Here is an 18,807-nt window from a genome sequence, read left to right as displayed (position 1 = left end):
GGACGCAGGAGACGAAGGTTACAAACCGGCCTTAGTCATCAAACGCACAAGAGGGCTCTTTTTGGATGCTGCCAACAAATTCAAAACCCTCAACACGGCATGCCTGTGGAGGCCACACTGAACGCCCTCTCTCAGCCCCTGCACAAGGCACTGCATTTCTAATCACCGTCACCCCCACGGCACTCAAACTGGGACGTGTGGTCAAGGAAACGCAAACACCCTTCCAAGACGAGAGAGAATTGTATTTTTTTTTTGTTTGGAAAAAGCAAACATTCCTGACAGTTTACACCAGGTTTAATATTTTAATGTTATATTTTAAATAACAGCTTTTATTTTATATATAATTTATATATACTTACCTTTATATACTTTGTCCCCCACATTTCTTTTCATAACCCATCTATTTCATAAGCATTCAACCTTCTACCGCCACACTAATGTTACTTACAAGTATCAGAAACAACGTTAGTGAAATCTTGCATCAATTATGTAAATACAAAGCAGCATACAAAAAGTATTTAAAGTGTGTATATGTCTTTGAATGGGTTACACCAATACAGTGCATATACAGTACTGAACGCACGGCTGTAAAACCAATGTTCACGACCCCATGACCCTCAGGAGCGACCCCTCCGTGTTTTACTTTGGTCTGTTTGTTTTTTGTCAGTAACTCGAGTCTTCATCTGTAAGAACCCAACGCACAAGAGGATCGATATTTCCCATAAGAAACCCATGAGACAATGCCAACAGGGTGAGAGATGGGTGGTTCTAACGCGAGAGAACAGAAAAGGACTGGAAAATAAACATTAAAAACAGGACAGGAACTCAACGTGATTCTAATTTAATGTTAATGCATTAGGTTTGTAATGTTGAATGTGTTTGGTGACATTTCTTCCCCCTTCCCCCAAAATAAGCACCTAGGTTGTAACATCGAAATGAGGTACTAAATCACACATGAACAACAGAAGTAAACATTTACAGGTTTTTTTTTTTTCTCACAGCAAGAATATGTATTTTGTGCAACATAAAATTCTTCATCAAGATTGAATGAACAATCAACAAAACCACAAAAAAAAATTCAAAAAACTTAATACGGGGGACAACGAAGTACCTCCTCTGAGCTATAGATCTCTTTAACAAATAAATATGTCATTAGGTTTCTTAAACAAAAAAGCTTTAGGTTTGTGGAGGGTAAACATTCAGAGGAAACGATAGGTCTGTCCCTAAACAATATTTATGCCAAAGAGGGTACAGCTTCTTTCCCCCAGTAGTTAAAAAAAAAAAAAACAGGCATTTAAATCTGTATTTCTAGGGGTGTAGTCAGTGGGGTGTCCATAGCACAGTTTTCTACTTATATTTTTGGTAGAGAAGTCAGGTGATTAAGGGAAGGGACTCTGGCTTTCCAAAAAACAAGAAAACCAACTGAAGATGTGGTTCACTAAAAACAATACGGGGAAATTAATAAAACACAAATCTAGAAGGGAAAAAGTCATTTAAAAATGTGCTTTTCATAAGTGCCCATATTAAACCAAGTCATTTTTTCGTTTTTTTTCCTTTTTTAGATGCTGGTATTTTTTTTTTCCTATTACATAACTTTGTAGACAACCACATGCATTACATTTATGGATAAAGATTTACATTTGGAGGAGAAAAATGAAAAAGTTCAATATAATTTCAGTAAACTAGAATCCTTTTATTTCGGTCCGACGGGGGACATGGCTTCGCAGCGAAAGGAAAGTTGTCAGTGTTCGTCGGTTTATCCATCATATACTTTATATTGAGGCGTTTTATACTCCTACGGCAACCGCATGTTTTGAATCTTTCCCTCGGCCGCGACCGGCCCCCTCTCTCTCCCGCGAACAGACCAGGTCCGCGCGGGTCGGCCGCCGCTCCGAGTCGTCATGGACGTCGTCCCCGTGTCCCGTCCCGTCCCTCACTCGTCGTCCTCGTCCTCGTCCTCCTCGCCGTCCGACAGCGAGGCGCAGGGCCGGATCTGCCGGTAGCGGTCGAGCCACTTCTCCACCATCTGCGTGACCAGCGGGTGGCTGCGCCGGCGCGAGCTCTTCTGCAGCGCCACCAGCACCCCCCCCTCCGTCACGCAGCAGTCCAGCCACTCCCGCAGCAGCTTCTCCTGCTGCTCCTCATTGCCGAGCTGCGTAGGGGCGAGAGAGAGAGAGCGCGGCGCTGAGCACGGCAGATAACGGCTCGGCAAGGGAGCGGCCGATCCGAGCCCCGACTGACGCGACGAGGGTGTGTGCGCCGTCATGCGACGTACGCGTTTGTGGATTCTATGGAACCCAGGAGTGCCTGTAACAGTGGCAATGGTTTCCGTGTGGACTGTCCTGGCTAAATGAATCAATAAAGCTAAAGCAGACCAAAAAAAAAAAACACAGAAGTGGATACGTCTCCAGCACAGATGTGGAGCAGAGGAGAGGAACAAGATCCTTCATCCTCCTCGGCTGCCCCATGTCTAACTTCCACAAGGCTTCCAAGCCAGGTCGAATGGCCTCCTCTCGTTCCTCAACTTTAAGTTCTTGTGTATAATTGTATGATTTTTATGTCAGGCTAGGATATGAAAGATTCCCTGAAGGGGCCACCTAATAAAGACTACTGACGAGGCCTGCTTCATAACCGGCGATGGGAAAAAGTAAACGGGACAATGATCTAACCCCACGAGTCGTGGCTATCTGTGCGTCGGTGTTTGGGCCTTACCTCTTGTGCAGATAAAAAGTGTATGTGCAGCAGCTTCCTCTCGCTGTCCACCAGTGGCAAGAAGGTCACGGTGACATCGTCGTCCGTGTTGAGGTTGGCGCCAGCGCCGCGATTGTCGTAGCCGTCGTTCTCCATGGCCACCAGTGCCGAGAAATGGCCCCTTGTGTAACCAAGAGCAATGGGACTCTTCCAGCAAAAGCTCTGTTCCCACAACAAAGGCAGATACACACCTGGAGGGGAGGAGGTGGGCAGCAGAATCAATAACAGCCTTAAAGGGGGCACGGGGAGCAAGTGATAAATCCTCTCGTCTACAGAACACGTCTGCCAAGAACGTGATACATTAAAACAATCTGTAAAGACAGAACCAGAAGAATCCCACATTTAAACCCAAGTCAGTCGCTTCATCCTGAGGGAGACTACTTCATTACAGCACATGCACTCTTGGCTCCTGCTGAAATCCAGTGCAATATATTCACCTTGTGACCAAGTTGTTTGAATAGTTGGACGCGCACCAGGGCCGACAGCAGCCAGGCCGCCATACAGAGTCTCATTGTACTCCACACTGCAGACCGCAGCAGTTTTGTAACCTCCTTCAGAAGCACTAATTTATTGTGCAACTCGACATCGGCACGGAAAAATCATAAAGCAACCATGTGTAACGTTTGTCTCTATTATCTCAGAGTTTTGAACCCTAAGTGCAACACAAGGTTGCTGAAGAGCTTCCACCCTCCCCGATACAGGGGCGCAGTGGAGCACAACTAAGTAGCGCCCCCCCCTCCCCATTCTACAAATCTTAGATGAAAATGTTCCCGATGACACGCAGACCCTGCGATTTGTGCACACTGTGGATTCCAGCCTACCCTGAGCTTTAAAAGTGCCTCGAAACCCTCTCAAATCGGAGGTTTTAACAAATACAAACATTGGAAAGGAAAGTGTGTATATGTTTGGGGGGGTTATGGCAGCACACAGATTGCATAAACAAAAGGCACAGCAAGTGTTTCCACCACAACTGCCAGCTTGAAATGAATCTCAGCAGCCCCGCGCTGCCAGGTTTCTTAAGGGTTTGGTCTAGGAGTAGAGGCGACCGGGCCGGGAGTGCAGACGGCACCCGGGAGCGTCATGTTGCAGTCATGTGGCGTCCAGGTGCGTCCGATTAAACCCCCAATAATAATACATACATTCAAATAATTTTAAAAGCTAATAAAACAGACTGGAAAGAAAACCAAGCCTAGGAATGAGTGAAGTTTGGGGCGTAGACCCCAGTACACCCCCACCAGAAAGACCACTGGGCTTAAATCATAGCTGCAGAAAAACAGATCTACAAAAAAAACACTAGTAGCAGAGTATTTTTAAAACAAACCACACACTAAATTTTATGTGGGTTGGTTTTAATTATTAACCGAAAGGAAAGTCAAACCCAGCGACTTACCTTGAAAGCGTGTATACCCTAGTGTTTCTCCACGGAAACTCTTGTAATACTTTACTCCATAAACTATGATTGGTCTACGAAGAATATGTGCAAGAACAAAAATGTGAGTCTGCTCCAAACTGGCCCCAGGCTGCAGACAGAGAGAGAGAGAGAGAGGAGTTTTAACATAACGGACAGTGCAGTGGATACTGGACAACTATTACAGCAGTCAGACCAAATATAAATATTTTTATATACATGCAGGAACACTTTAAGGGGAGGGAAAGACATTTAGCCGCTTTTACCACGTCAAAGAGGATCGGGAAACTGATATTTTACTCTTCTATAAATCACCCGACTTATGCAGAATTAAGCATCCAATACAGAAACGTGTGCATCTGTCTGACCTGATGAATCCACCGCGGTTGGCAGCAGGACGGATGCTCAGTACGAGGACACTGGCATGTGGAAACCAAATGCGCCGCACCGTTTCAGCAGCGGCAGGCAGCATTAAAACCAAATTCTTGCACAATTCCAATAACTTGCACCAGGTTGCGTAATAAAATACCTTCACCAAGTCTTAACCGGGGCTAAACACGAGAGATCCTCACATTAAACTATGGAGACGCAGCATCTGTGAATCGGGCTTCTAATGCACAGGCAGACCTGCCAGCCCTGGACATTTTGTTTTGAATAGCACATCTGCGGCATAAGCTAAAGACAATTAAAATTGTGGCATGTGTATTCACAACATTCCTCAACCTGGTTGGTGGGGGTTTCAAGGGGGCTTTGCCAGGCATTTCTGGCTATTTCATGTGTGAGTGTATCTGGCACTAGAATAAGCAGCGTGCAGGTGGCAGGTCTGCACAGGTTTCATGCAAACGTCTCGCCGCAGATGCGTACCTGACTGGCCAGTGACAGGATGAAGGCCCAGTCCTCCTGCCACTGTTCCTCCCGCAAAGAGAAGTGCAGGCCGAAGCTCTGTGAATACCAGGACTCCCACTCCTTCCAGCGCGTGTAGAACCTGAAACAACGCCGACACACAACCCTCAGAACCCGGTTTCAGTTTCATTCACATTCAGACGAGCGAACACAAAGGGGTTCCTCACAGACATGTGGCCCCAACTTTAAGCATCTTAGTATTCATCGTGTATCAGTTTTGCCCCAGTGCTGGCAGGAGACCACAACAGATACACAAACGCAAACTCAGAGCTTGACAAAGGCAACATCGCTGGAGCACACAGGGCCACCCACCAGTGTGAACAGTCGTGCAAGCTGTCGTGCAGCGCTTTGCGGAGGACCGAGTCCTTGTCGTAGATGCCCCAGGTGGCCTGCAGCACCGAGTCCAGCAGGCAGTCCCCGGCCGTGCGGTTCCACAGCGCGTACAGCCGGCTGTCCAGACGCGTCCCCAACTCCAATGACCAGTTAATGATGGGGGATTCCTCCTCCAGTTCTACACAGGTTGGGGGAGAAAAAAAGAAAAACTAAAAGTTACAGACCGACAGTTTTAAACCCTCTTCCAGCGGGCTGGTGCATCTTGGCCTGTGCCGTTTGGAAGCGCTAAGTGGGTCACAAGACACCCGAGACACGCAGCAGCCCTGTGAGGACGGAAAGAAACAGACAGGCTCGTCTCGGATGGAAACAGCGCTCAATAAGGGATCAGGGAAATCCTTATACGCCGTAAAACTCAATTAGCCTAATTAGAACCTGAGCAGCCGTAAATGAGAAGCCACTAAAGCAGATGATTAAGGTCTCATGAGACAGACTAATGAGACGCGCGGCTCTGCAATGAGGACGGGCAACTTCTCCGTTCCTCCTCGATCGCCTGTACAATACTGTATGGATCCGTCTTTCTATTTTAAGAGTTAATGGTTAACGATACTTCAGTGGGGGGGGGTGGGGGGCACTAAGTCAACAAGTAAACCGTTACCAGCAACAACACAATTGAAGGCTTGTGCTCCATGGACACCTCCAGCACACAGATTATCCAGGTGCTTTACCCTGCATTCCCCAAACAAATTCACATGTCAAAATCTTTACCTTTCTGTACATCTCGGTCGAGCACCTCGTCAAACAGCTTCTCTTGAACTGTGGGGGGAAGATCCTCAATGTCTGAAAACAAATCAATATTGATTGAGCTATAGATCAAGAAATACAGACAAACCTGTCAATCATTACTCCAGACTGCCTGGCAGGGGGTTCGAACAGTCAGCACAGACGTTCAATACAGTAACGGCATTTCTCCTTTTCATTTCTCTGGCAGGAGGAACCAGGACAGTCCCATCTTATACAAGGAAATAACTAGGTCAGATCCTGACGCATTCACACAAAATAAAAGCCGGGTTCTCTCCACTAGGAAACAGAAGCATTACACAGATGAATAAGTGCCCTTTCTACCCCAGCTCTGTTGTGGGTGCTGAACCGTACATACAGCACGCCCTGAACACTTGGGCCCTTTCTCCGGCACAATGAAGGCCCGACTGTCAAACACAGAACGGCTCTCGGGGCCTCCAGCCAAGATGTGTGCGCACAGAAATACCCTGCGCAGCACAATATATTCCTTTCAAGTGTGGGGATGGGTCCGGCCTAATCTCTCATGCCTCGGTCACACTGCAAGAAAAACACATCTGTGAACTCTTAACCTGGGTGTCTCTGCGGCTGCGTCCGTGTACAAATAAAACATGAGGGTTAAGACTACGCAGTACCTCAAACACCATGTGACACGGCCGAGAGATTCTCAATTGATAGAATACCTTATTAAGCAGCCGAGCATGTTAGTATGCTATCAGTGTTACTCAAGCCTATAACACACTTTATCATTAAAAAAGGCAGATTAGATTTCTGATTTTAACGACACTGGGTTGAGTGATTACCTGCTGGTAATGTGAAGGTGACCAGGTCCATGAGGAAGTAGCAGGCGAAGTCTCCTTTGCGCTGGTGCAGGGAGGCGGCGATCTCTCTGCGGATCTGCTCGGTCAGCTCCGGACACACCATGGCTGGGATGCATTTGGCCGCTTGCTGAGAGACCTGCTGACGGCACAACAAGGCATTGAGGACCACGCAAACGCACACGGCAACCACCTCGTCATTAAACTGGAGGACACTTAGAGACCGACCAATCGATCCTGCATCAGAGGACTGTCGACTGTGACCTGAAGTGACCCATCTCCTGCAACATGTTCGTCAGGCCAGAGGGAAGCAGTCTTCATCTTTGTTCTTAAAAAGTGCATGGTACTTAACTTGATTAAAGGGCTGTAAAATGTCATTTCTACACGATAAAAAGCAACACTTCATCACGTGCATTAATCGTGCCTCATTGTTTGTAGAATGTGCCAGTAACTGACAGCCGAGTGAAACAGGACAAGCTCCCACATCCAGCACTTAACTGGGCCATGAAACCAAAACATCACCTTCTCTCCCAAAACTAGGCTGTTCTAGGAAAGGCTGTATAACAATGGCACCACATTGAGAATGTAGCGGAAAGAGCCTGGTTTTTGGAAGTTTTTTTTTTTTTTTTTTTTTTTTTTTTTTTTAAAGCCATCCATCTCCTGCGTGATGCATCCCTTACTAAGACGTTTAACAGTACAGCTCTCGCCCTCCAACCCCCGCAGTACTACACGTCACCTGCAGTCATCCCTGGCCTTCCGGGAACTTAATCACAACTGTGCCATCCATTAACTCCGTGACATCACAACCTCAGCAGGCCAATGGAGAGCCGCGGGGAAGCATGCGATTTGTGTAATCCTGCATTTAATCCCCTGCTCAGAGCGGACCGGCTCTGCCATGAACACGAGATCCCTTTATTCTAGTAAAACACACCAGCGGACCGTGTCACAGGCCTCCCTGCTGAAAAGAGCTATTGTGCTTCATTAAAGCGGTTATCTTTCCAAACCCAGCCTCTGTTCTCATCTTTAAAATGGTTTTATTCCGCTGGCAACATCTGGATTCGTTCTACATTGAAGAGCTAGATTAAAAATGTATCATTTAAACCGTAGATGCTTAATGTGTACCTGCAGCACAAAAACAAAAAATGCAGAATTCCCTTTAAACCGACTTTGCACACCGCCTTAACGAAACCCCTTCCTCGGACACATGCTGGGCCTTACCTCGGTGAGCAGGATGGCGAGCATGTCCTGCCTCTGGAAGCGGATGGCCAGGTGCACCAGCGTGTAGCCATCGTCGAACGCCGATGGGCGGTTCAGGAGACGCACCTCGTCCGCCGTGAGCTGCCGTGCGATGTCCCCTCCGGAGGACTTGTATGCCTCCACAGCCGCCAGGTCCCCCTCCACCACACCTGCGGGACAGACAGACACACACCAGTGAGCAGAGCCCTCGCCACGGCCCGTACCCGTGCCAGGCCAAACCAGAGCAGCACCTGTGTGATTAATCAGTCTGGCAGGGAGTGTGGTTTCAGTGACGGAGAGAGAGTCTATCCATCGGGCACAAGCAGTTCAGATGCAGCTCCTATGGTACCCTTTGAAAGACTAAATGTTCTTTCTTACCCTAAGATGAGAATTGTAACAGATTGCAGATTGTAACAACTCTGTGTGAAGAAGTGTCTCCCGTTTTCCATCTTGAGACACTTCTTCACACAGAGTTGTCACAATCTGGAACAAACTCCCCAGCAATGTGGTTGAAGCTGAAAATTTGGGAACATTTAAAAATAGCCTGGACAGGTTCCTTGGATCACTTAGATACTAATGGACATCAAACGAGCACATGTGTCAAATGGCCTCCTATCAAACTTTATGTTCTCTTACCCTAAGATGACAAAGTGAGTTAGCATAATAACCGGTTTACAGATTAAGCAGAGAAGCACGCCAGGACTTTAATATCCTTGTGCTCGAAGCAAAAACAAATGGTTAATCACTCTTGATAAGAACAATGAAGTCCAGGGTCTCGGCGCTTTCAGTTCTCCGCAGAATGCTGTGACATTTGCTGGAACACAGAGTGCCTCAACGGGCCACAATACATGACTTTACGCCATTGTTGTCCAGAACCAAAGCACCACTCTGTCCCCACTTAAGGACTGTGAGCCATACTCATGGAAAAAGAAAATTAACTGAAAAAAGTATGATTAAATCAGCTTTTATTTAGCATAAAATTATACAAAGGTTTTAATCCAAAACAGGGGGTGTTGCTGGAGTCCCCATGATCAGGAATATCTAGAATGAACTCGAGGTGGCTTCTCTCACCTTTATAGCCAGACAATTACAATGAACCAAAAAGGTCAAATTGGATGAAGCATTTTTTGTGTGGCAATTTCAGTGTGGGCTTTTTAAATGTAACACAAACGAAAACTTTATTCGCATGGATCAGCAGATTCTAGCCGTTTAAGGAGGCTTTCGGAAACCCTGCATTACTAGAGGGTTTAATTGACAGACAAAAGCCCGGAAGATGTCCTTCACCTGCCCTCATTGTACAACAAAGTATGCAATTAAGAAGTCAATTGGGTTTAAAAATGAGGCGTCTTCTCAAATCAAAGCAACACTGCCCCGGCTGGTTCCACACCTATTTCTGGCACGTTCACACACCAGTCTAGTATGTAATGCATTCATGTTGCCGTTTTCCCATTGTTACAGCAGCGCACAATGCTTCACATGCAGTGCAGTTGGGCGTGTGGTAGGCTAAAGCAACAGAGGCACTGTGGAAACGGCCCGCACAGAGACCGGAGTGAAAGGGAGCAGTAAAAGTAAGAAGTAAGAAGCCCAGAGTTTGATTCTCAGTCCCAACAGTCCCGTATTAAAGCAGAAAGGTGTAGCAGACTGCAGCGTGTTACGCAAGAATTCTCACCACAACTTCGTGCACAACAAGCAATTAATAAAAGGCGCGTCTTGGCAATCCAGCGGATAGCTAAACGCTTCCTTTGAACAACATCGCACATGCTAGCAACAAAAGCCCTCCTTGGCCCAACAGCGAGACTCTGAACTCCCTTTCTGGCATCGGGTTTGAGTGTAGAACGACGGATGCTGGGTTTTGGAGTCGATTACCCATCTTGGTATTACCCCTGAGAACAAAATTATGGCTCAGCCTTCAGGGGATGATGACCTATATAATTAAATCACACACCATAGAGCTGGCTTTAAACAGTGTGAACATGCATTTAATATATGGGGGTTGCCCACTGTATCAATTCCCAAGGAAAGGACTCAACAGCCGTTTATTCATTTTAAAACATTTGTAAGAATGTATGGATTTCAGACTATTGTTTCGGAGTGTCAGCAAAGTTTAATGCAAGATGCACCAAGCGAATTTACTGTGCAATGCAGTTATGAACGTGAATGTTAAACAGTTCAAATTTAAGATGCATATAAAAATCATAGGACAAAAATCTTGCACTCAAATCCTTCAGTTGTGCCATTTCAGGTCACTTGGTCCTTGTCAGATGAAAAAGGACTCGTACACCCCCTGTAAAAGCCGTCTGCATTTCTCCACTCAGTCCAGATAACCCGTTTCCACGCTTACATTCTTGCTTGGGTAAACAGTCTTTGATCTGTTCTTCAAACAGCAATGCAGACAAATCTAAAAGAAAAGGATGTCAGCATTGACTTTTGCCCCATTTACTTCTAACTTCTTGCCTGGTTGCTAATTATAACGCCAGCCCCGTGAGAGACATTCCCCGGCACAATGTCTTGGAGTTGTGTGTGCGACACAGCGATCACGTCAAACTCTCTTTAGCTCAACTCTGGGAGATAAACTACGACAAGTGGTGCTATTCAGCAGGAACAGAGGCAGCAAGTGATGGAAATACGAGAACCCAGTGAAGCCCAAACATTAACTGGCTTAAACCAGAGCTACTAACAGAATGCCCCGAAATATTACGATATTAACACTGAACTGCTTTTTTAGGGTCTTTAATTATATATTATATATGGGGGGGATACGAGCTGCTGCTTTTCAAAATGTGTTTCTACTCCACATAGATTTAACCACAAAATACGAAAGGAGTCCAAATTCTCACTCTGAAGTTGCCAGCGCCTCTGGAATCAGTTCTCCTCCAGCCGCCCACACCCAGCTCCTGTCGTTGGCCCAGCAACACAAAGCATTTGCACAAATACTGATGGCTGTATATCGCATTTCCTGAAAAGGCCCTACTGAAGTGTTCCTACTTTAAAGTAACAAGCAGAATTAAAAACCGTGCAATGGGATCTCTGAAAAATATTAACACACACATACAAGCAGATGTGAACAAGACTATTCAACTAAAAGCGAGTTTGAAATCGTGAATGAAAGCAGAGAGGCAGGTTATTCCTTGGCTTCTGGCTGATTTGCCTATTGGATTACCACACCAAGCACAGTGTGCCAGGAGAGTTTTAAAAAAAAAAAAAAAAAAAAAAAAAAAAAAAAAGCAGCTTTCCTTTTTTGGAAAAACTCTCCTCTAACCTACATAAAAAGGTAATGCCTACAAACCGACTCCACAGCTATAAAACCTGGCTTTGTTAACAAATCAGGCCTGGGTTTCAATCACAAGTTTGCACGCTTTTCTCACCGGATATTGATTTTCATTCATTTGCATTCAGTATCCTTGCAGCAGCTGTGTGATGTGCAATTTGTTTGGCTCATAGGACTCTCTATCCCCCCAGTTGTGCGAGCCAATAATATTTTTACCATGTATCTGCAGTACTATTAAAACCTGTGACATAGAAGTGAATCCTAATTAAGGAAGTGTAATTTCAGTTCAAAGCACGCTGCTTGCCAGTCATGGAGTTGTTGGATGGCAATACAACAACGATGTGGTACGGTCTGAAAAAAAAGTGTCGGGTTACACCACACACAGCAGCTCAGAAATAGGTCAATCCCAAATGCATATTCAAATAGGAGGTTTTTTTTTTTTATAGGTGTGAGCTGCCGACAGATTTATTTTGAATGCATCAATGCTGTTGTGTTCTTCTGCTTTTGTGCATCCACCACGGTTACCACAGAACAAGGTACCAGAGGATAAACGACTTCGATCGGCGATGCCCTCTCGGAATTCAGAAATGTTCTATAGGACCCTTCTGCAGGAAAAAACTAAACTAAGTGAATACTTAAAAGGTTCCAAGAAGTCTCACTCCATTAAAAAAGACAGGAGTGCCGAATGCATTCTCCTGACAAGAGCGAGCCGGCTGGCAGGACAATATTCCCTCAGGCAGTAAAATCTGTGACCTTCATACTGCAAGCAAACAAGCCAGAGCTTCATTTTACAGCAGGGAGGGGAATCAATGGTGATGGGTGAAAATGGAATATCTGAAAACACAACGAAGGTCTCCGTAAAGCCAGGATTGCAATATTAATAACACGAGGGGTAACAGAGGGGATGGACCAGGTGTCCAGTTTTATTTTACATACATTTACAAACCTGTATATAAAAAATAAAACCTACTACAAACAGTCTTATCAGGAGCAGTACGAAGGTCAGTACGCTGTGTTCACAGCTGTTTATTTTCGACTTGCACACGTCGAAGTTATTTTTATTGCAGATTGCCTGCCTCAGCACATATGAACACCTCTGTTTACGCTGCCACGAGGCGTTCACCACCGGACCGGTCACTGGAGTCTCCTACACAGAGCGGCAAAACCCGCAGCCTCCATCGCAGAGAAAGGGCACAGTATATTCCGCAGCCATCTCCACATTCATTCACGCCTCCTCCATCGCTCACAAAGCACAATTCAACAAAGGCATCCGTTTGAGTTCAACGAACCAGCGATCAAGATACGAACGGGCCATGCATCTGCCGAGACACAGAGCAGCACTTCTGCATGCAAGACGACAATTTACAACCTCAAATAGATAGAAAAATACACTTTCTGATAGACTATTAAGCTACATCAGCAGGCCATTAAAAATCTCAGACACCAATACAAACAAAGAAGCCTAAGAGTCAGAATTCTACCCCCACCACAGCCACACAGACCTGCGCAGTGTCCACACTGCCGTTGACATTATCCAAAGCTAGGTGTCCTAATAAGTACAGGATGTGGGTTTAAAAGCACATCCAGATGTGCTGAAGCCTGCCTCTCTTCTGCACACACATGCCACAGCTGCAAGACAGACTTGCTACTACAAACAGCCACGAGTTAAACCAACAACTGTGAAGGTTGGGTCAGCGTTTGGTTTGTTTTTGAAAGTGGGGACCAGGGATTTTTAAATTTAAGTGGGATACGAGTGGCAGAGAGCACAGCAGTGTTTCAACATGCTCTGAGCAAAATCTCCATGAATATGAGCTACACCGTGTACGCCCAATGTTAGGATGTGGAAATCTTCACAATACCACGGCAAGTGATTCAGAAGTGTCGGAATGTAGCTACAATATCGATAACAATGAAAAGTATCCACAATGGACTAATGGAATAAATTGCAATGACAGAAAAAAAAAAAAAAAAGCCCCTCATTTCAGACTAAACAGTATTTATTCTTAAGTATGAACTCCGGAAGAATGCAGGTGTGAAAATTAAGAGACCTTAGAGAAGCAATTTAAATGTTTGCTTAACATAAAACAGTACTTAAAACAGCATGTGAGCGAGGGGGCTTTTGGGCTGCCAGCTGTCGGCAATCATGAGTAATGACTCACTCCAGGCTGCTGCTGAACCAGACAGAGGAGGCCCAAAACAGAGGCAGCGAATAAGTGTGGGCAGATCAACCTCGGTTTTGACTGTATGGGATGTCCAATTATCCCCGTGCCCCCCACCACCCTGTCATCAGTAAGTGAAATCAGCTCCAAGACTCTTGTGCTCCTTCAGGAGGGACAAGGGGGCACACACACACTTTATAGGGAGGGGGATTTTTGCTCCTAGAACAGGCTGCTTGCCAATTTAAACTGACCTACAGTAGACAGGTTCTGCTGTCCAGTAAGTAGCAGACAACAAAATAAGCCAAGATAACAGACTGAAGCAACAAAAGCCAACACACAGGACTGACACTGGGGAAGCAGGGGTACCATGTAACCAGGAGGCAGGGAGGAGGAGGAGGAGGAGGAGAGCCGGGCGCAACATTCTCTCTACACCATCAACTCACCTGCACAGGCATTGAGAAACAGCCAGTCCGTTTTCCTCATCCGGTTCTTGATTTGCTTTAGCTTTTTAAAGTCCACCTCCAGCTCCTCCTTGCTCCCCACCGCCCCGGCGGCCAGCTCGATGCGCTGAAAGTCCATTTTGACCTCCGAGTCTCTCTTGGAGGTGGGGGGGGACCTGCGCTGGCCTCCGCTGCAGCTGCCCCTCCACCGGGCGCGGTCTTGCTCGTTGATGATAGCGGACGGGTCCTCTGGGTCAGCCAGCTCGATCGCTTCCATGTTGTTGGGCCGGGGGTGGTCGCACACGACGCACTTGCGAGTCTTTGGCCAGTTCTCGTAGGTGCAGGCGGTGCAAGTCCAGTGCTGTGCCCGGGTGTTCAGTTTGTTCCGGTCATTGTACTCCTCACAAGGGTCCACTGGGGGCGGGGCAGGGCGGCAGCCCGAGCCCGAGGACTGGGGCGACTCCGTGGGGCTTCGCGTGCGCTGGCGCTGACACAAGCACTGGGTGCAGCGGATGGCACGGGGCCAGTTCAGGTATGTGCACATGTGGCATGACCACTTGCTGGTGCCCTCCGTAGTGTTGGCAGTCTTTACCCGGGGCCTGGCACTGGAGTCCGGGCAGATCAACAGGCTGCTCCCACCCTCGGTGCTGGGGGGGTCCCACTCGCGGCTGCTGTCCAGGCCAGAGCTGCTCTTGAACGGGTCCTCGGTGATGATGGTTCCGCTGGGTCTCGGCGCGCGGCACATGGTGCATTTGATTGCGGACGGCCAGTTCTCATAGGTGCAGTACTCACAAGCCCACTTGATGCCCAGCTCCGTCATTGTTGGATAAATCCCTCTTGCGCTCTCTAGCCCCCCCGGCAAGGAGATCGGTCAGGAAGCAAGCTGATGAAAGAAAACAAAAACAAGGACATTAAATCAACTACAGCATCAGTTATGTTGGCCTGTTAAGCATTTTGTAAACAGAAGGAATATGCAATCACCTAAGAAGGAGGGAGAGTGGGTTCAAACAATTAACACCAATACAGTGACTCAAACACTGAAGGTTTCAGTCACAACATTGAAGTGGGGTGGCGTTTTTGAGTAACTGCTGCTGCTTGAATCAAAACAAACCGTCACGTTTTCTCACACTAATTAGCGAGCGATGCGTGGAGTGTCAACGCCTCACTCAACACCGTACGACAGGAAACACTTGGTGGCAATGAGAACTACAATGTCAAAATTGAAATTAAGCTGCACAATAGAGCTCTACCTGCAAGGCTGGGGTATTTTTCTAACGAGGTTCTACTTCATTTTCTGGTTCAGACGAATCCCCAGGATAAGACACTGTACTCTTTATTTTCTCAGCACTAAACATTAAAATATACACAAAACCTAGAGTTAAATTTCCCTTTTCCTTTTCTTTCTTCCTACTCATCCCATCCTCATAGTGAGGAGGGACCGATAGGAAAATAGTCCATTAAACAGATCCTAGAAAAGGCTGGTGCAAGCATTGTTTACATTAGGCAAAAAAACAACGTCAAACCATGTGACCACTGTAGCCGGAGTTACTTTGATTATCAAATGTTTCTTTAAGTCAAACTCTGCCAGGACGGCTCTGCTTTTCACCTTTCTGTTCCTGCCATTAAGAATGATGGCTCTGCAAAGGCATGCGGCCTTAATTTAATCACGGCACCAGAGCAAAAACACGAGGGCATACAATTGCCTCAAATTTAGACTGAGCCAAGAATTTGGGTCACAACAATGGTACATTTCACCACGACTTTACATTGTAGACTATAAAGACATTGAACAAGTGATAAAACTCAGGCCGCATTGGAGCAAGAACAACTGGGAGAGCTATATTTACACCGAGAAGAGCCGCATAGTTGTGTGTGTTGGCAATAAAATTAATCATGATCCAAAAACAGAAAGAATGCAAAGATGTACAATTAAAGCACTTGCAATATAACACGGTAACTAGACTGATCTGTAGTAAATGAAAATGCGCCTCTCCATGTAGCCAAAGCAGTGCGTAGGTGCCAAAACTGAAACACTATCTCGTACTCCCTGCGCCATATAAACCGGGGGCCACACACATTGCCAACACATACAGTGCACAGAAGTGGAACATAACAGACGCGCGTAACCTGGACACCGGAGCCCCCCGGCAGTGGATGTGAAGAGTAAACAACTGTGGGGGTCTTATATTTCGCTCCGATACTCCTACACTTATTCGCTGGTGCAGAAGGAGTCTGAGTGACACGGTAAGGAAGCGGCCCATTCGTCTGCTGCCCAGGAGGCCTTAAGGACTACCTTCGATTTTCACAAACCTTACCAAAGAGACAGACTTTAGAAAGGTGTACATTTAGATTTTAAGCAAAACAGAGATCAATTCAAATAAGAAGTATTGTGGAGCCTTAGACAGACAGCTTACACCACATGCTTCAAGGCATGGCACTGCACAAGTGACCTGGTTTGTCTATCAGTAGATAACAAAATGCTTGTCGTAATAGTTTAACATTTTTCAAAATCAATAAGCACAAATGCCCTTGTTCAGTGTTGCAGCACGAAGTTGTATTCCAGTAGAAATGCAAGAACATAATCAGTCGATACTGGCAGAGACCGACCTGAACTAAATCCACCTCTATTTTGAAGCAAGTCCCAAAGGTCAAAACACTTCTGCACGAACCACTCAAATACACAGAAAACAAAGCTCACCTGTGCTGCTCGGAAATGCCATGACCGTTCAGAGCTGAGGCATCCAATCCTTGGAAGTTACTCCGGCTCTGCTACTATGTTCACACTATATAGCTTCCTGTGCGTGGGTTAATGCACGCATGTAAACATACGGATAGCTTTTACACTATTCCTGAACAGTTTATTGTTCCTAATATTAAAAACACAGTAAACCCTTCTTGTGGGCATTACATGAGTTAAGCAGTTTATTCAATTCATTTAATTTTGTACATATTAAAAGGCTGGTCAAATCAATAATCCCATCCCTTCTGCTCCTCCAAAAAGTACTGGTTTATGGTTAAAGTTAACAAACCCATAAGGGGTCAGAGAATGACCACAGGGACAGGAAAGACACACATACAAGATCTAGTGCTATATTGTTGTCCCACAAATAGAGGTGGAGCAAGAGATCAGCCAGGCTTTAATCAAGGGCAATATTGCATTACATAAACTTTCCAATCAATGTCACATTATGCTTTGCTCTAGGGCCAATAATTAAGCCATTTGTGTAAAGCAATGAGTGTTGTTAATTTTAGTTCCTCTTGAAATTGAAAAAGTTTCTTCTTCCTCTATGACTAGCCAGGGCAGAAGAGTTTAAGGCACACCAGACAAACGAGCCTTGGCAGAGGGTGGAAAGAGACCTGTTCTGTAAACATTTGCATGCATGCACATTAGCCATTGTTTTCTGGCTCCTGAACACGGGTGAATCACAGAAAACGCACTGTAGTGCTCAAATGCGTCTCCTGCATACATACTTCCTCTATGACTATCCAAAGCCACCGGGGCCAACAGAGAGCTGCACTGGGATTCACTCTGGATTCAAGAGCTACCACAACAAACCTCCCCGCTTGCGATTTCTACTGGCTCTCCCATGCTGGGTGTGTCCGAGTGTGAAGCCGATTTACACTGCTGTTAAACTACTATTTGCACTGAAATGCAAGTTGTGCAGGTCGACTGTGCCTCTTGGTTAAATTTCCAAACCTCATCTCCAACATCGTACGATTAAAACCGTTTGTAACGAAATAACGGAAATACCGTGCACTGGTTACTTCCGTAAACCCCAGCCCTGAAAGGTGCTCTTTGCGTGAGTTTATATTATTTGCTGGGCTTGCTGGGGGGGATTGACGTCCCGGGGCTGCATGCACGTCAGGTCTGGGACCCCCACATCCCCGCACACCGTCCCCAGCCTGCAGGAGACCCCAAGCCCCGGCCAGCATCTGTGCCAACTCCGACAACCTCCTTCCCACCTGGGACACGGGGCTCCTGGAGAGTGCGGTTTATTCAGCAACACCGATGCGTGGCCATTGTGCAGCGGTGCCTGCGTGTGTGCATCCTGCCAGGAAGGGGCTCCACACCTCGCACTGCCCACACACAATCCCCCGACGCAGGGGCAGTGTGCGCTATACACCCCAGCGGGGAGATGCAGGACCACCGTAGGACCGACAACAGCGTCCCGTTTAATCCCAGAGGCCGCCATCGCTGCTCAGGGGACTGGGTTTAAACCCCGCCGATGCGAAAATATGTGCCGTGTACCACAGCAGCCCTGCCCCCTCAACAGCCCCGTCCCCCGCGGACTGTGCCAGCGCTGCCTCCGCGGCGGGCCTTACCTTCTCCGGTGTCGCTGCGGCTCTCCCTGGCGCCCCAGCACAACAACAACCGCTCCGCCAGCTGCCCGTCCGGCCGTCCAATCGCCGCGTCGCTCCTTCGTGTGTTTCGCAGCCCCTTCTCGTCAATTACATGTTTCCAGTGTCGCGACCTGGACTCACTAACCCCGCGGCAAGGCCCGCCAAGAAGCGCAATCCCCCTTTCCGCCTGCGTTTTCCCCGCTTTTAAACCATTTTAATCCCCATTTTCCACACCACCTTTCTTACCATTTCTATAATGGCGGCGACTGGGAGACAGGCGAAGCCAAAATAAACCTTCTCTACGGGGAGGGGGGAGTTTAACGACGTCACACGCCACCTGGCTCCTGCGGCGAAG

General features: G+C 46.9%; 1 protein-coding gene across 2 annotated transcripts; it reads right to left on the bottom strand.

Annotated features, from left to right (window-relative positions):
• Positions 1-825: 825 nt before the first annotated feature.
• On the bottom strand, positions 826-18,761 carry LOC136715589 (ubiquitin thioesterase ZRANB1). Of its 2 annotated transcripts, none has more exons than XM_066692850.1 (10): positions 18,435-18,761; positions 14,115-14,994; positions 8,227-8,414; positions 6,994-7,150; positions 6,161-6,232; positions 5,375-5,573; positions 5,024-5,144; positions 4,142-4,271; positions 2,713-2,942; positions 826-2,152 (listed from the first exon to the last, which is right to left on the bottom strand). In XM_066692850.1, exons 2-10 carry the CDS (start codon positions 14,929-14,931, stop codon positions 1,934-1,936), a joined length of 2,133 nt encoding a protein of 710 aa, XP_066548947.1. In that variant the 5' UTR covers positions 14,932-14,994; positions 18,435-18,761; the 3' UTR covers positions 826-1,933. The 2 variants fall into 2 exon arrangements, with proteins under 2 accessions (XP_066548947.1, XP_066548948.1); XM_066692851.1 differs by having other exon boundaries at positions 6,994-7,147; positions 18,435-18,760.
• Between the last annotated feature and the right edge of the window lie 46 nt (positions 18,762-18,807).

The sequence above is a fragment of the Amia ocellicauda genome, chromosome 20 (genome assembly GCF_036373705.1).
Source record: "Amia ocellicauda isolate fAmiCal2 chromosome 20, fAmiCal2.hap1, whole genome shotgun sequence".
NCBI lineage: Eukaryota > Metazoa > Chordata > Actinopteri > Amiiformes > Amiidae > Amia > Amia ocellicauda.
This window is presented reverse-complemented; position numbering and strand designations above follow the sequence as displayed.

Coding starts and splice junctions, on each gene's coding strand:
- LOC136715589 (XM_066692850.1), bottom strand. CDS start 14,931: ATGACGGAGCTGGGCATCAAGTGGGCTTGTGAGTACTGCACCTATGAG. Junction 5,574..6,160: donor CGACCGAGATGTACAGAAAG/GTAAAGATTTTG, acceptor CAACCTGTGTAG/AACTGGAGGAGGAATCCCCC. Junction 2,153..2,712: donor ACTTTTTATCTGCACAAGAG/GTAAGGCCCAAA, acceptor GCCCCTACGCAG/CTCGGCAATGAGGAGCAGCA.